This window comes from Vicugna pacos, chromosome 16 (genome assembly GCF_048564905.1).
Source record: "Vicugna pacos chromosome 16, VicPac4, whole genome shotgun sequence".
NCBI lineage: Eukaryota > Metazoa > Chordata > Mammalia > Artiodactyla > Camelidae > Vicugna > Vicugna pacos.
Genome location: NC_133002.1, coordinates 10,417,357 through 10,429,801, shown reverse-complemented (window position 1 = coordinate 10,429,801; position 12,445 = coordinate 10,417,357). Strand labels below are relative to the sequence as shown.

The following is a 12,445-nucleotide window of genomic DNA, read 5'->3' as shown; positions in this document are numbered from 1 at the left end:
CTAAGAGGACAATTTTCTTTCTACATTTGAAATACATTTAAAATTATAAATAATCCAAAACTCAAAAGAGTTGTCAAGGCTGCAAGGTATAGTTAATAAGTTAGTGTTTTGACTATCATCATGCAGATTTTTCCAGCGAAGCCCAGAGACTAATTAATTAAATCAGCTAATTAAGTGTTCAGGTATGAATGTTTTTTTCCTTCTCCAGTAATCAAACCATTTAAAGGTTAAAAAACAAACCCAGCTGCTTGCGACTCCTTGGGTGGGGGGCTGGATCCTGTTGGAACCTGGCTTTGCATAGACCTCTTCAAGGAGTCTTCCTCGGAGCTGGCAGAAGCTTCCAAAGGAGTTCCTTACTTCTTAAAACTGACTCATCGGTTTGTTTCTTTGTAACTTTTAAGTTCACCTTTTCATTTGACAGCAGGGTATTTTCCCTTGGCGCTGCTAGCCGCCCCCTTACGCTTCGGAGGTGGGCCTGTGCCTTCCTCACAGGTTATTGGCCACGGGGACAGCCCTGATACATACGCCAGCTATTCTTTATGTACTGTCATTTTATGCCTCTCCTTTTCTAGACCAGAAAGTCCCAGCAGTAAGTGAAAGGCCTCTTTCTCCTCATCCAATCAGGATCACGAAGACAGCAGCTCGCAAAGACCCGAACGTGAACATCGTGTTGGAGAGGCCCTGCAACGGCACGTAAGTGGGGGCGAGACTGGTCTCCTTGTAGCTGGTTGCCTTTGATGTCGTCAAATTTTGAATTCCTTCAATTACCGCAAGACAGGAATTCTTCTTTTGACCAACATCTTGCCAAACTCCGAGGTGGCCCAGTAAAATAGTGTGTTTATCAGATGGGCCTTGAGTAGGTTGCATTTTAAGGAGCCTTTCAGTAACATTTAGCTGTTTTTAATGATTGAAAACGTCACATTGGCAGAGGTGGGTTGTGCAGGTCATTACTACAAGATTTGCTGTAAGAGTTCCCTTGTCTGTGGGACAGAGATTGACAGTGGACTGATCCTCCCGTGTGGAGGGTCAGTCCACTGTAAAGGGGAAGCAGTGGGCGGTGATGGGATGTTGGGTTTTGTTCAAGGTGAGGAAGAGCAATGAAGGTAAACCTTTGGTTGTCAGATCGTCAGGGTGAACTAACGTTACACTCACTTGCAGATGATTTTGAATGCTCTCCTCGTTTGTATTTGCTCTCAGTTCCCTGGATGAAAGTGTGGGAACAGAGGAGAGATCGGAGAAAAGAGAGGCTCCCCTTCTCTCCCTTTCAGAAGATGCTCGGCAGAAGGAAGGCCGAGCCGCCCTCTCCGTGCCCCCGGGCATGCGGTGCAGCATCCGTGACTACTGTGGCCGCTTCGACCAGTACCTCCGGCTGATGGCGCACGAGGCCATGGGCTCCTTCAACCCGTGGCTGATAGCGGAAAGGTCAGTGGAAGCTCGTGTGCCCTGTTGAGGAACCAGTGCCATGTGCTGACTTACAGAAAGGCTGGAGAAAGGCCGGGTCAGGGACGCAGGCTGTGCTTTCGGGCCTTCGAGGTCTAGTGGTTGCTTTTGGGCTAGTGAGCAGGCTTTCTCCGCAGACTGCCTTCCTCCTGGGAGAGGGGACTGCAGGACAGCGCGGGCGGGGCCATCCGAAGCAGCGTTCTCCGCCTCCCCTCCTTAGGCAGAGGCACTGTGTCCAAGACAGGGCGGGTTTCCGTTTTCGTTAATGAGAGCTCTGCCACCCGAGAACACAAATCATCACCGGGCAGGAAATAGTTGTGACAGTGAAATCGTCAGTGGTCAGGACAGACTTGCACGCAGGAGCCGCAGGCCGACGGTCTCAGCTACGTTTCACCTTCTCCTGGGCTGTGAAGTCAGAAAACAAAGTCCCACTGCTACTAAATGTTTGAAGAATGGGTAGCCTTCTTTTAAGTAAATAGTTAATTAAAAGATGTGTGTAAATCCATCCTTTTGAAATAGGGCCCAGATTTAAATTCCTCCCGAGTATCACTTTCTTACAGTCATGCAGACATGATCGTCATTGAACCAAGCGGTGTACTGTGATCACATCTGTTTCTTGAACAAGGTTGAGACCTATTCCGGGAGTTAATAATGGCCTTTTTTTAAATTTGCTTATTCTTTTATATATTTATTAACGTTCCACACGCACTAGCCAACACCTCTCAATATAACCCTCCTCATGATCATTTATGTTTGATCTCTGTTTCTCGCCTCCGCCCCTTCCTTTCTCCTGAGACCCTCTTTCCTTCTGCCCCAGTCTGGCCCGGCCAGTTTTAGGTCTTGGTGTCGCTCTGGTCCTGGGACTTGCCTTCATCGTCACCCTGAGTGTGAGACAGCCTCCCTCCCACGACGGCCTCCCTCCTTACTTCCTAGTGTCCTTGGCTCCCTCTTGGTTTACTCTTTGTTTTGATGGAGCCTGTCCTGCTTTGTGTAGCAGAGGACGTTTCTTGAGACTTACATGTTTCAAAGTGTCTTTATTCTGTCTTCATACTTGATTGATGATTTGGCTGGGTTTTAAATTACTGATTTATATTTTTCCAAAGAATATACCTTCCTTCTTTTGTAAGGGTAAAGGAAGGATTGTCGCTTAGCTGCCAGGAGCAGGGGTAGAGACCTGTCAGTCTAACTGCTTATCCTGCAAATTCTCGACCAGTGTCCTCACTTCCTGCCTGATACCTTGTTCCACTTCCATGGTTCCCAGTTCCCTTACTTCCAGAGTCTGTCCGTTTTCTGGGAGACAGATCAGCTTGCTTTTCCTTGGTCTCCCTTTGCAGACCCTAAGGTTTCAGCTTCCTCTATAATTCCTCAGTACTGCTGAGTCAGTTTTGATTCTTCCATGTGCTTTTCATCTGCTGAAAATCTTAGACATTTTCCATCCACTTTTGTCTTTTTCTCCTTGTAGACTGATGTATTCATTTATCTATTTCCTTTTTTGTTGGGGGTGGGGTAACAGATGATCACTTATGTTCAGTCCCTCAAGTTTAACCTGAAGTCCTGGAACTTCTATTTAATATAGGGCACCCTTCAAAGACTGTGAGCCCCTTTGTTCTGGTTGAGCTGCACATTTATTTTCTGGGGAGGGGAGCAGGTACACTTGACTTGCTTCTGTGTGTTAACACACAGTCCTATCGCATACTTAGCTTGTTTGCCCGGAACCTGTCTTGATCGGTTAGGCTAGCTGACATATTGGGAGATTGGAAAACAACCCAAGAAAGATGGACTGTTCCTTGTTCGTTCTTACCACTTGATGAACAAAGCGTTTTGTTCATCGTTGTTTTGTAGACATAGGGAAAATCTCTGATGGCCTGTAAGGGATAACAAGTTAAGATGTAGAGGACAGAGCTATGAAACATGCCTGAGTTTACGGACGTTCTCCTCTGCTGTCCTTGACCCTCAGGTGACAGCACATCTGAGTATTGTTTTTGATCTCTCTTGTTTTGGTTTCTTACTTGAGTGTCTCAGAGATGAGAGCTGTATTGATCAGATCTTGAAAAAGTATCCAGAGACAGTTGACTTCATCTGATGGCTTCTTGAGTGAGGGAGAAATAAGCTGAGTTTTTCTTTCTTTTACTGTCTCCACTCCTCCCTCCACCTGGAGAAAAGCACGGTCTGGTGCTCAAAAGGAGCAGATGATATAAATAGAAGAGCGATTGTGAAAGGACAGCCTTGATAATGATAATGCGTTCAATGAAAGCAAACTCTTAAGGAGTCTTGGTTTGAAAAGCAAATCAGGAGACTTCTGGTGGAAGGACAGACTGAACATACGATTATCTCTGCTCCCTGTATCCCTGTCCCACTGTGTGTCACTGAAAGACTAAATAAAGGCAGGAAACCAAAAATGACAGCAAGTAAGAAATAGCAAGAGAATTTTGGAAGCCATGAAGCAGTTGGACAAATGGCAGGTGACTTAGCAGTCCGGGGAACCAAGTGCCCGCTGAGGCTGAAGCCAAGAACCAAGTTGATTTGTGCAGAAGAACCCTGGGAAGGCTCAGGAATGCGAAGCACTAGGTGCTTGTGAGAAGCCATGGGTGCAGGTGAGTCAGAAAATAGGAGGCTTAGTTGAAACTCCAGTTCTTGAAAATAGCAGATAGCTCAGAGATCCAGATATCTGCTGAAGACCATGAAAGCTGTGTGTAGGCTACAATAACAGAAAAGTTCTGAATAATAGGCGTTCCAGAATGTGAGAGCAGGGGAGAGGGGTGAGTGGAAAATGACAGGAAACCCTGTAAGAAAAATCCCCAGAAGGCAGTTAGCCTCTAGATTGAAAGGGTTCATCAGTTGTCCACTGTGAGAGTGTGAAAGAATAAGTGAATAAATGAATAGAACAGAACACATCATGGCATGTCGTTATCCAAAGGAAATGTGGGCATCCCGGTATGAGGAGAAGATGCCACAAGGTTCCAGAGAGTTAAAACTGGGCACATTCAAATACTCAGAGATGAGAATGGCACACTGTTGTCAGTAGCAGCCCTGCTAGAAGATATTAGAGTGTATTTCCAAAATTTACCCTACAGTTTTGTGCTCAGCTAAATTATCAGTTAAATAAAAGGGGCAAATAAAGACAGTGTAAGTTATGCAGAGTGTCCAAAAAGATAGTTCTCAGAAAGCTGCTGGAGGGTGTGAGCCACCAGTACAAGGTGGACATTGAGAAAGAGGAAGATGAGGGTTAGGAAACTTAGGACTCCAATGTGGAGCTTCTAGAAAGATGGCAAAGGCTATTTCTGAGTATCTTTCAGTGAGCATAGAAAGCAGCTAGTCTAGATTGGAGCAGGACAGAGGGCCAAGGAGTAGCTCCCAGGGGAAAGTTGCGGGGGTGGCATGGGGGGAGGTTAGATAAAAGAGAGGAAGAAAACAGACACGTTATCTAACGTACTGGGAGCAGCTTTGTATTTCTCTCATAGTTTGGGGATGAATTAATGACGGGAGTATAAAAAGCAAAGCAAGTATAAAAACAAGTTAATCACTTCTGCTGCTAGTGATGACGCACTGGGTAATTTGGACCGCCTCTCCCACTGAGGATAACTGTTAATAGAAAGCTCGATTAAAAATAAAACACATATGCTTGAAGGCACAAGGAAGGGAACTGGGTAATGAAGAATAACTGGGCCAGGATCCTGGAGAAGACAGAGACCTGGGGAAGTGAGCCCCTGGCCTGGCACGAGGTTGTTGGCTCCGGAGGGAGATGAGTGACACTTGCGATGGCCTTTTCAGATCAGAGGATAGAGGTGGGAGTCCAGGGCTCGCCGGGGGGTGGTACTGCATCGGTGAACTTTGCTCATTTCTGCTTGGGACCCTGGAGCGGGACGCTCTGGAATGAGGGTGACCGGGATGCCAGCCGGCCCTCCCAGGACTCCACTCAGCTCCTGAAACGGCATTGAGATGGTTCTGGATTGTTGTCCCAGGCACCAGGCAGAAGCAAACCTAAAATTTCTCTGAAGATATATAACATCTTAGAACTTAAGTTATTTCTGCAGTTTTCAAATTCAGTGTCTGGTACGTGGTGACAAACAACCAGGCAACAGGGAGACATGGCAGGGATAAGAACAGACCCACGGCAGCTCCGCACGTGAGAGTCAGACATGGACCGGAGAGCGGCTGCACCTCTGCGTGCAGGGACCTGGGGCCTGGGCCGAAGCCACGTGGACACTGGAATGGGAGCATACAGTTTCTGAAGTGAGGGGGCTCGTTGGGCAGGCTTAATAGACAATCAGGCACATCCAAAGAAGAAACTTGGGACATAGGACAGAAGGAAACATCTAGCGTGATGCTTGGAGACACAAAACAAGATGAAAAGAAAGATGAGCGGACGAGGGACGTAGAAGATAAAGGGACGAGGTCTCACACACGTGGCTGGGGTCTCAGAGGGAGAGGAGCCAGAGAGAATGGGTCAGAAACCACATCCAAAGACATCATGGCTGGTAGCTTCCCCAAAGTAACAAAAGACGTCACACCGTAGATTCGAGAAGCTCTAAAAGCCTCAGGCAAGTAAAATAAAAAGAAATCCATGTGTAGCATATCGTAGTATTGCTGGCAAATGGAAGATATCGTAGTATTGCTGGCAAATGGAAGACAAAGAGAAAATCTTACAATAAGCCAGAGGAAGGAAAAAAGAGAAACAGAGACATTGGAAGCTGGACGGCCTGGCGTATCTTTCAAAGTTCTGAAAGAAAGGAGCTACCAATCTGGATCTAAGCCCAGCGCAATGGATTTCAGGAAGGAAGGCAGTAAAGGTTCCAAACAAAGCTGAGGAAATTTATTGCCAGTAGACCTTCACTGTAAGAAATATTTAAAGAGCGTTTTTCAGACAGAGCAAGAATAGTCACAGATGAAAGGTCAGAAATACAGGAAGGCATGAAGTTAAGAGAAAGTCTGTGTGTAGGTAATGAATAGTGACTGAAACAATAAGCTGATGGCTTTCAGGGGGCAGAGTGTGTGTGTGTGTGTGTGTGTGTACATCTGAAACACACAACAGTAGCACGTAAGGAAGAGGATAAATGGACTTCGTGTTCTAAGGCTCCTGCATGACCTGGGAGAAGGGTAAGACTATCAATGTTGTATTTGACGTCAAGGATGCTTATTGTAATCTAGGGCGGCCAGGAAAAGAATACTAAGTGTGTAACATCCAAGTTAATAGTGAGGAAAGAATGTAATAAAACACAAAATCCTAAAGAAGGCAACAAAGAGAGAACAAATAGACAAATAGAAAGTCCTTAGTATTTTAGTAGTAGAAGCTTAAATACATCAGGATTATTAAATGAAAAAGATATATACACGCCAATTAAAAGACTGTCAGATGAGCCAAAATAATTACAAAACATCTGGGACAGGAATGGGGTAGAGGGGCTAGGAGTGGAGAGGGACACCTATCAGCATTTACCTCTTTTGCATAATTCTGACTTTTGGAACCGTGTTAATGTTCCCTATACATCCCTCCCAATAACAAGGATCGGGTAGGAGGGGAGAGGGTGTAGCCCTAGATTGGAATATAAACAGAAACACGAACCTAAATGTATTTCCAGCAAATAACATCATCACGCTAATGGGATACATACAGATGAGGACTAGTCTAAGTCAATTTTGAATGCGGTAGTTTGACTCTTTCCCTCTGGCTCAAGACAGACTGTGAACACAGATTACAAATTCTAGTAAGTAGGTTTCTTTCACCCAGCAATCTGAGTTAGCAATTATAAAACTACATTCTCTATATTTTAGGATTGATCAAATAAGTAAGTATATTATGAATAATGAGAGCCAGGTTTCTGGAAGAAGGCTAGAATGAATCCCCTATTTTGAAGAGGGGGTGGAGGTGATAATGAATTTATGGTTTCTGATAGATGTGTAAATAGACATGGGGTATGTGTGTCTGTCTGAGTGTGTCAGCTGAGAGGGCCCAGAAACAGTAGCCCTGGTATCAGCGAGCACACTTAGTGCCCAGATCTTGGTTTCTAAATACTGTTCTCCATGGAAAGGTCCCAGAGCTCCTTGGAGAAATGGCTGATTCCAAGATGGGGGCTGGGAGAACCTAAGATGAGCCTGAAACAACGTCTTGTGCCAGAAAGGAAGTATTCAGAGGATCATGGGGACATGTCAAGAGGACCCGGGAGCTGGCGTGAAGGGGCTCCTACTGGCCAATCTGGGACACTTTAAGTATCAGAAGAAGGAATAATAGTAATGGATTGCACACTGTTGAATAACTTACGTGTAAGGCCAAGCCAATATGAATGAATGAATGAATGAAGACATTTGTGTTACATTACGTTATGAGTAAAGGAGACAGGAAAGCTCTTCCACATGGTACATGCCAACTATTACGTGGGGGGATGATGGAGTTAGAATATTTGTGTTGGCAGCCCTGTGATAGCTGAGTCAGCAGGTTTAATCAGAAGCAGGATATTTATAGTCTTAAAGTATCTCTTTACAATATACATATTAATCACAAGGGGAAAATAGCAACTTTTCAAGGGAGAAACCTGGCAGCCATCACCGTAACCAAGTGATAAAAATTAGCACTCATCAGTGAAAAGACAAATAGATACACTGAGGGGACACAGTATCCCTTCCATGGTGTTTGTCCCCAAAATGTGATATCAGACAAACCCATATTGAGGGACGTTCTACAAAAAAGGCCTTTACTCTTCAAAAGATGTTAAGGTCATGAAAGACAAAGACTGAAGAACGATCCCAGATTAAAGTAGGCCAAGGAGACGTGACCACTGAATGCAACATGTGGTCCCACGTTGAACCCTGGATCAGGAAACGTTTTCTTTTAAAGGACATTTTTTGGACAGTTCACAAAAATTTGAAAAAGGTCTGTAGGTAAGATTAGATAATAGTATTGTATCTCTGTTGTATCAGGGTTGTTTAAGAGAATATCCTGGTTTTTAGGAAATGTATACCAAAATACACGAGGGGTTATCAGGTCTGCAACTTACTCTGTGTATGCGTGCGTGCGTGCGTGCATGGAGAGAGAAACTCCTTCATGGGCATTTCCTGCCCCCATCGCATGGAGAAGCACACCTCGTTTCCCTTGTCAGGCACATGGGCGGCTGTGGGAGGTGGATCTGGACTGGGGCTGGGTTGCGGCTGGTTAGTTTCCGGTCCCCTCTGGTTTCAGCCATCTCAAGGGTGAGGTCCGTCCCGTGTGTGTGACAGGCCCCTCCCTCTAGCCTGACTCTGAGATCTACGCGCCACCATCTTACTATCTAGGAAAGCAAGTCCTCTCACCTTGTTTTCTTCTCAAGTGGCCTTTTAAATTTCCCTTGAAATCTCCAGATAGACGTGGTGAGTACTTCAGCTGAGTAACAGGCTGGCTCCCACACGTGGCTGCACGTACCTTTAGCTGTGCTGTTTGTCTTCCAGCTTTTCAGATGAGCTGGTAGATGAGGCTCTGGGGGCCGTGGCTGCCGAACTTCAGGATGTGTGTGAAGACTACGCGGAAGCCGTGTTCACCTCGGAATTCTTGGAGGCCGCCACCTAAAGGTTCTCCAGGGCAGGGCCCCTTATGTCACCCTGAAGAAGGGATAGCACCAACCTTTGTTTTAGCCACAGGAAATCTTTATCCTCAGCTGTCCATCCAGCCCCAGAAGGTGCTGCCCACTGAAGGAAGGAAAAGCCAGAGAGGTCATCCCACTTTGCATCTTCTCATGGTCAAAGCAATGGTTCTGAGAGTTTACGAAGGACTGTGTTCTATTTTATCAGTACCCAGGAAATGTGAATCGATTATGACAATATATTTTCTGAATGTATAGTTTTCCTGTTGAAATACCATGTTCATTCCACTGACTGGTGATTAGACTATTTTGAAAGTCAATAGATAAGTGTATTTCATGTAGCGATTCAGTGCAGTTCCTCTCTGGTCCCGTCACCTGACTTGTGTGTCCTCCTCCGGCCGTTCCTATCAGGACGCCTGTCCTTCCAGGTTACAGCCTTGCGCCGAGCACAGGGCTTAGTGATGCCGCCAGGCCTCTGCTGCTGTGGCTGGTTCAAATCGGAACCCACAGTTACCAGTGCGCAGCAGTGAACGCACATGTCGCTAATTCTCAGTTCCTAGGTGCCTCTTCACATTTTTAGTTCCTCGTGTCTTTTATTGCTGTGGGATGACATATTCTGATTTACAGAACTGTGTGTGAAATCAGAGGAAGCCTGAGGACATTGGAGAGGTCCAGCCTTCTCTGTGGCCTGGTTGGAGGCACAGAGCTCACTTCCCTCTCTGCTGAGATCATGCGTTTCTGTTTCCACACCAAAAAGGAACCTGTCGGGGAGGAGGGAGCAGATCTGGATGGTGTGAAGAGCATGGAGTCTCCCCCAAGAGAGGAAGAAACCGAAGAACCACAGTAGCCTGGTCCTGGAACATTTTACAGGTCACGTTTACCAAGAGAAAAGCCTCCGTGTTTTCTGAAACTCTGAACTCAGAAAAAGCAAAGGCATGTGTATATAATGAGGCCACTGCCTGCAGAAGTTTCCCTCCCTTTTTTGCCTGCGGCTTGGTGAACGGGATGTGGAGGCCGCGTGGCGGAAGGCACACCCCACGGGATAATGTGAATCTTTTTACAGCACAGACAGTGTTGTCAGCGGGGATTCTTCTCCGAAGTACAAGTGTTTCAGGTGATAATTTAAGCTGCTTGATCACACTTATTTGTGCAAAATTGATTTTCGTTTAATGTAATGTTGTTCTGCTTAATTTTCTATAACCTCAGAATTTAAAAGGCTTCAAGGGAAATTAAAGGTCTTTAATCTGAGGAGTTACATATGTACACTTGAATTGATAGGAGTGTCTGTCGTTGGTAACTTATTTTGTGTGGCAGTTTTTACTGTGCTGATTTTTTTAAATAAACCCAATATTTTAAAGTATGTACATGTCTGTTTGAAATAATTTACATCTCCTTTTTTTTCCCAGACAAAGTGAAATGTGATTTACAGAAACCACTCAGAATACTTTTATATTTGATGTGAGCCTAGTGGGTTACTTACCGCCCCTCACCCCCAGCAAGAAAGAAATGATAATAAAAGCTCACATTTATTGAGCACATGCACATCCCAGGCCTAGCTCTAAGTGCTTTCCCAGTATTAATGTATTTAATCCTCGTACCATCTGCGTGACACCATTATTATTCCCATTTTATAGATGAATCAAATGAGGCACAGAAGGGGAGATAATTTGATCAAACAAGCCTGCATTCAGCAGCACCACGGTCATGGATTCACTTACTCCCATGAAGATAATTGTCAGAGTTTTGAGCATTTGCTCAGTGCGTTCTCCCGCCTCTTCCCGGCCCCGCGCGGCGGTCCTAGATGCGGGCATCTGGAGCCACCCTGCTCCTGTCCGCTGACGAGTGAAGTCCAGACTCCTTTGCTTTGTTTGGGGGCCTTCCCGGTATCTCCTGCTCCTCCCACCAGCTGGGTCTCCCCGTCTGACTCCTGTGGGTGAGGCTTACACCCGCCTCCGTGTCCAGCGTCTCCCTTATAGCCCTGGCCCACAGGGAACCTCCTCGACCAGAGCATTCTCCAAGGATGCAGAAATAAACTGCAAGAGAGAAAAACTCTCATTTAAAAAGGGAACTTGAATCCTTGAAATATCAATTTTCTTATCTGGGTTCTGTTAATTTTTTTTTGAATTTTTGTTCTTCATGAGCAAAGGCTGCTCCTGTACAGGTCATTCTCTCATCCCCTCCAGGTTTCTCCTGACCAATTCAGGTGTTATTTTCAGAAACAGAGGAATGCACAAGTGTCGTATTTCTGTGTCCACAGGCTGTCCCAGTGGGCAGACGTGCTGAAATTCCTGATCTGTTTCCCGCCCTGATCTGACCAGCCTCACAGCCCAGCCCTGGGGAGTGTTGCCTGCTCGCATGCCTGTCTCTAGTCTGCTCAGCTCCTCGAGGGCAAGGCCTCTGCCTACACGTAGTTGGTGCTCAGTAAATGCGTTTGAATGAATGGGAAAAGGGAAGCACACGTTTTCTGGGAATCGATTCTTGGTTTGGGCTGGGGACTCTATCCTGTCTGCAGGATCTGCAAAAATCTGTGTTAATCTTTTGTGACCTGATATAAGAGGCTGCCTGGGAAGAGCCGCAGATCTCACCTCCGAGGCACCAATGCGGTGGCATCAGGAACTGCTGCAGAGAGGGTGTGGGTGGCCTGGGGCTCATGAGAGGGCAGAGGAGTGGGTGGGGACCCCAGGAAGGACCGCCTGGGTGCTGGGGTCCCTTCCCCCTCTGCCTGTTAGTGCTGGGCACTGGAGAGGAGACCGGTCAGAAAACTTCCAGTTTTCTCTGTGGTACAATGTGGGTTTCCTTAACTCTTAATTGTTTTCAGAAGGAACTGTTTGTTTTAGCAGCTTGAGGGAGTGATGCAAATTCCCCACAAAACTTGGAGACCAGGGGTGTCTGCCCCACACCACCACACACCAGGCACCCTAGGGGCACCCTTTTAGGGCCCGTGGGCCAAACAGCTCGTGCTCTTGGGGCTCCTGAAGCAGCAGGAAGGCGGCGGCACGTCTGCTGTCTTCCTAGACAGTGGCCTCTCCTGTGTGGTTCTGTTGGTTCGAGAGCAGAGAGCTCACATCTGTTAATTAGTTGGTTGAGCCCCCCGCCCCGATAGCTCAGGCTGGCTTGGGAGGGCTTCCTGTAGTTGTCAGTAAGGACCCCCCAGGACATCCCAGGTTGAGACCCAGGCCAGCTGTCAGTCCCAGGTGATCTGTCAACTGATCCCTCAGTGCAGGTCTCACCCTGACCTGGGGCTCGCAGCTCTGATAATGACCGTGGGCTGGCTCTGTGGCTCTGGTGGTGGGTCCCTCTCCTGCCAGCCTGCCCAGGGCCCTGTCTCTGTGGCACTGGGCCTGCTCTGCTCTCACCAGTCTTCCCAGGGTCTAAAGTGTGGCCTTTGACCCTCTGCCTGGGGTGGGGAGCCCAGAGGCTGCTCCTGCCTCCCTGATGAACCCCCTTCAACTGCT

At 46.8% G+C, this 12,445-nt stretch overlaps 1 protein-coding gene across 9 annotated transcripts in view; it reads left to right on the top strand.

Annotated features, from left to right (window-relative positions):
- The window catches only part of KIAA0753 (KIAA0753 ortholog), a 57,297-nt gene extending 46,947 nt beyond the window's left edge, over positions 1-10,350 (top strand). For 3 of the 9 annotated variants that reach the window (XM_072940649.1, XM_072940648.1, XM_072940647.1), the window contains exons 16-18: positions 573-693; positions 1,198-1,422; positions 7,470-7,740. In XM_072940649.1, coding sequence (XP_072796750.1) covers positions 573-693; positions 1,198-1,422; positions 7,470-7,647 — 524 coding nt within the window. In that variant the 3' untranslated portion in view covers positions 7,648-7,740. Of the gene's footprint in view, positions 1-572; positions 694-1,197; positions 1,423-7,469; positions 7,741-8,859 lie in introns of those variants that run through there. The other 6 variants (XR_012060290.1, XR_004188437.2, XM_072940650.1 and 3 more) reach the window with 6 other exon arrangements.
- The last annotated feature ends 2,095 nt before the right edge of the window (positions 10,351-12,445 follow it).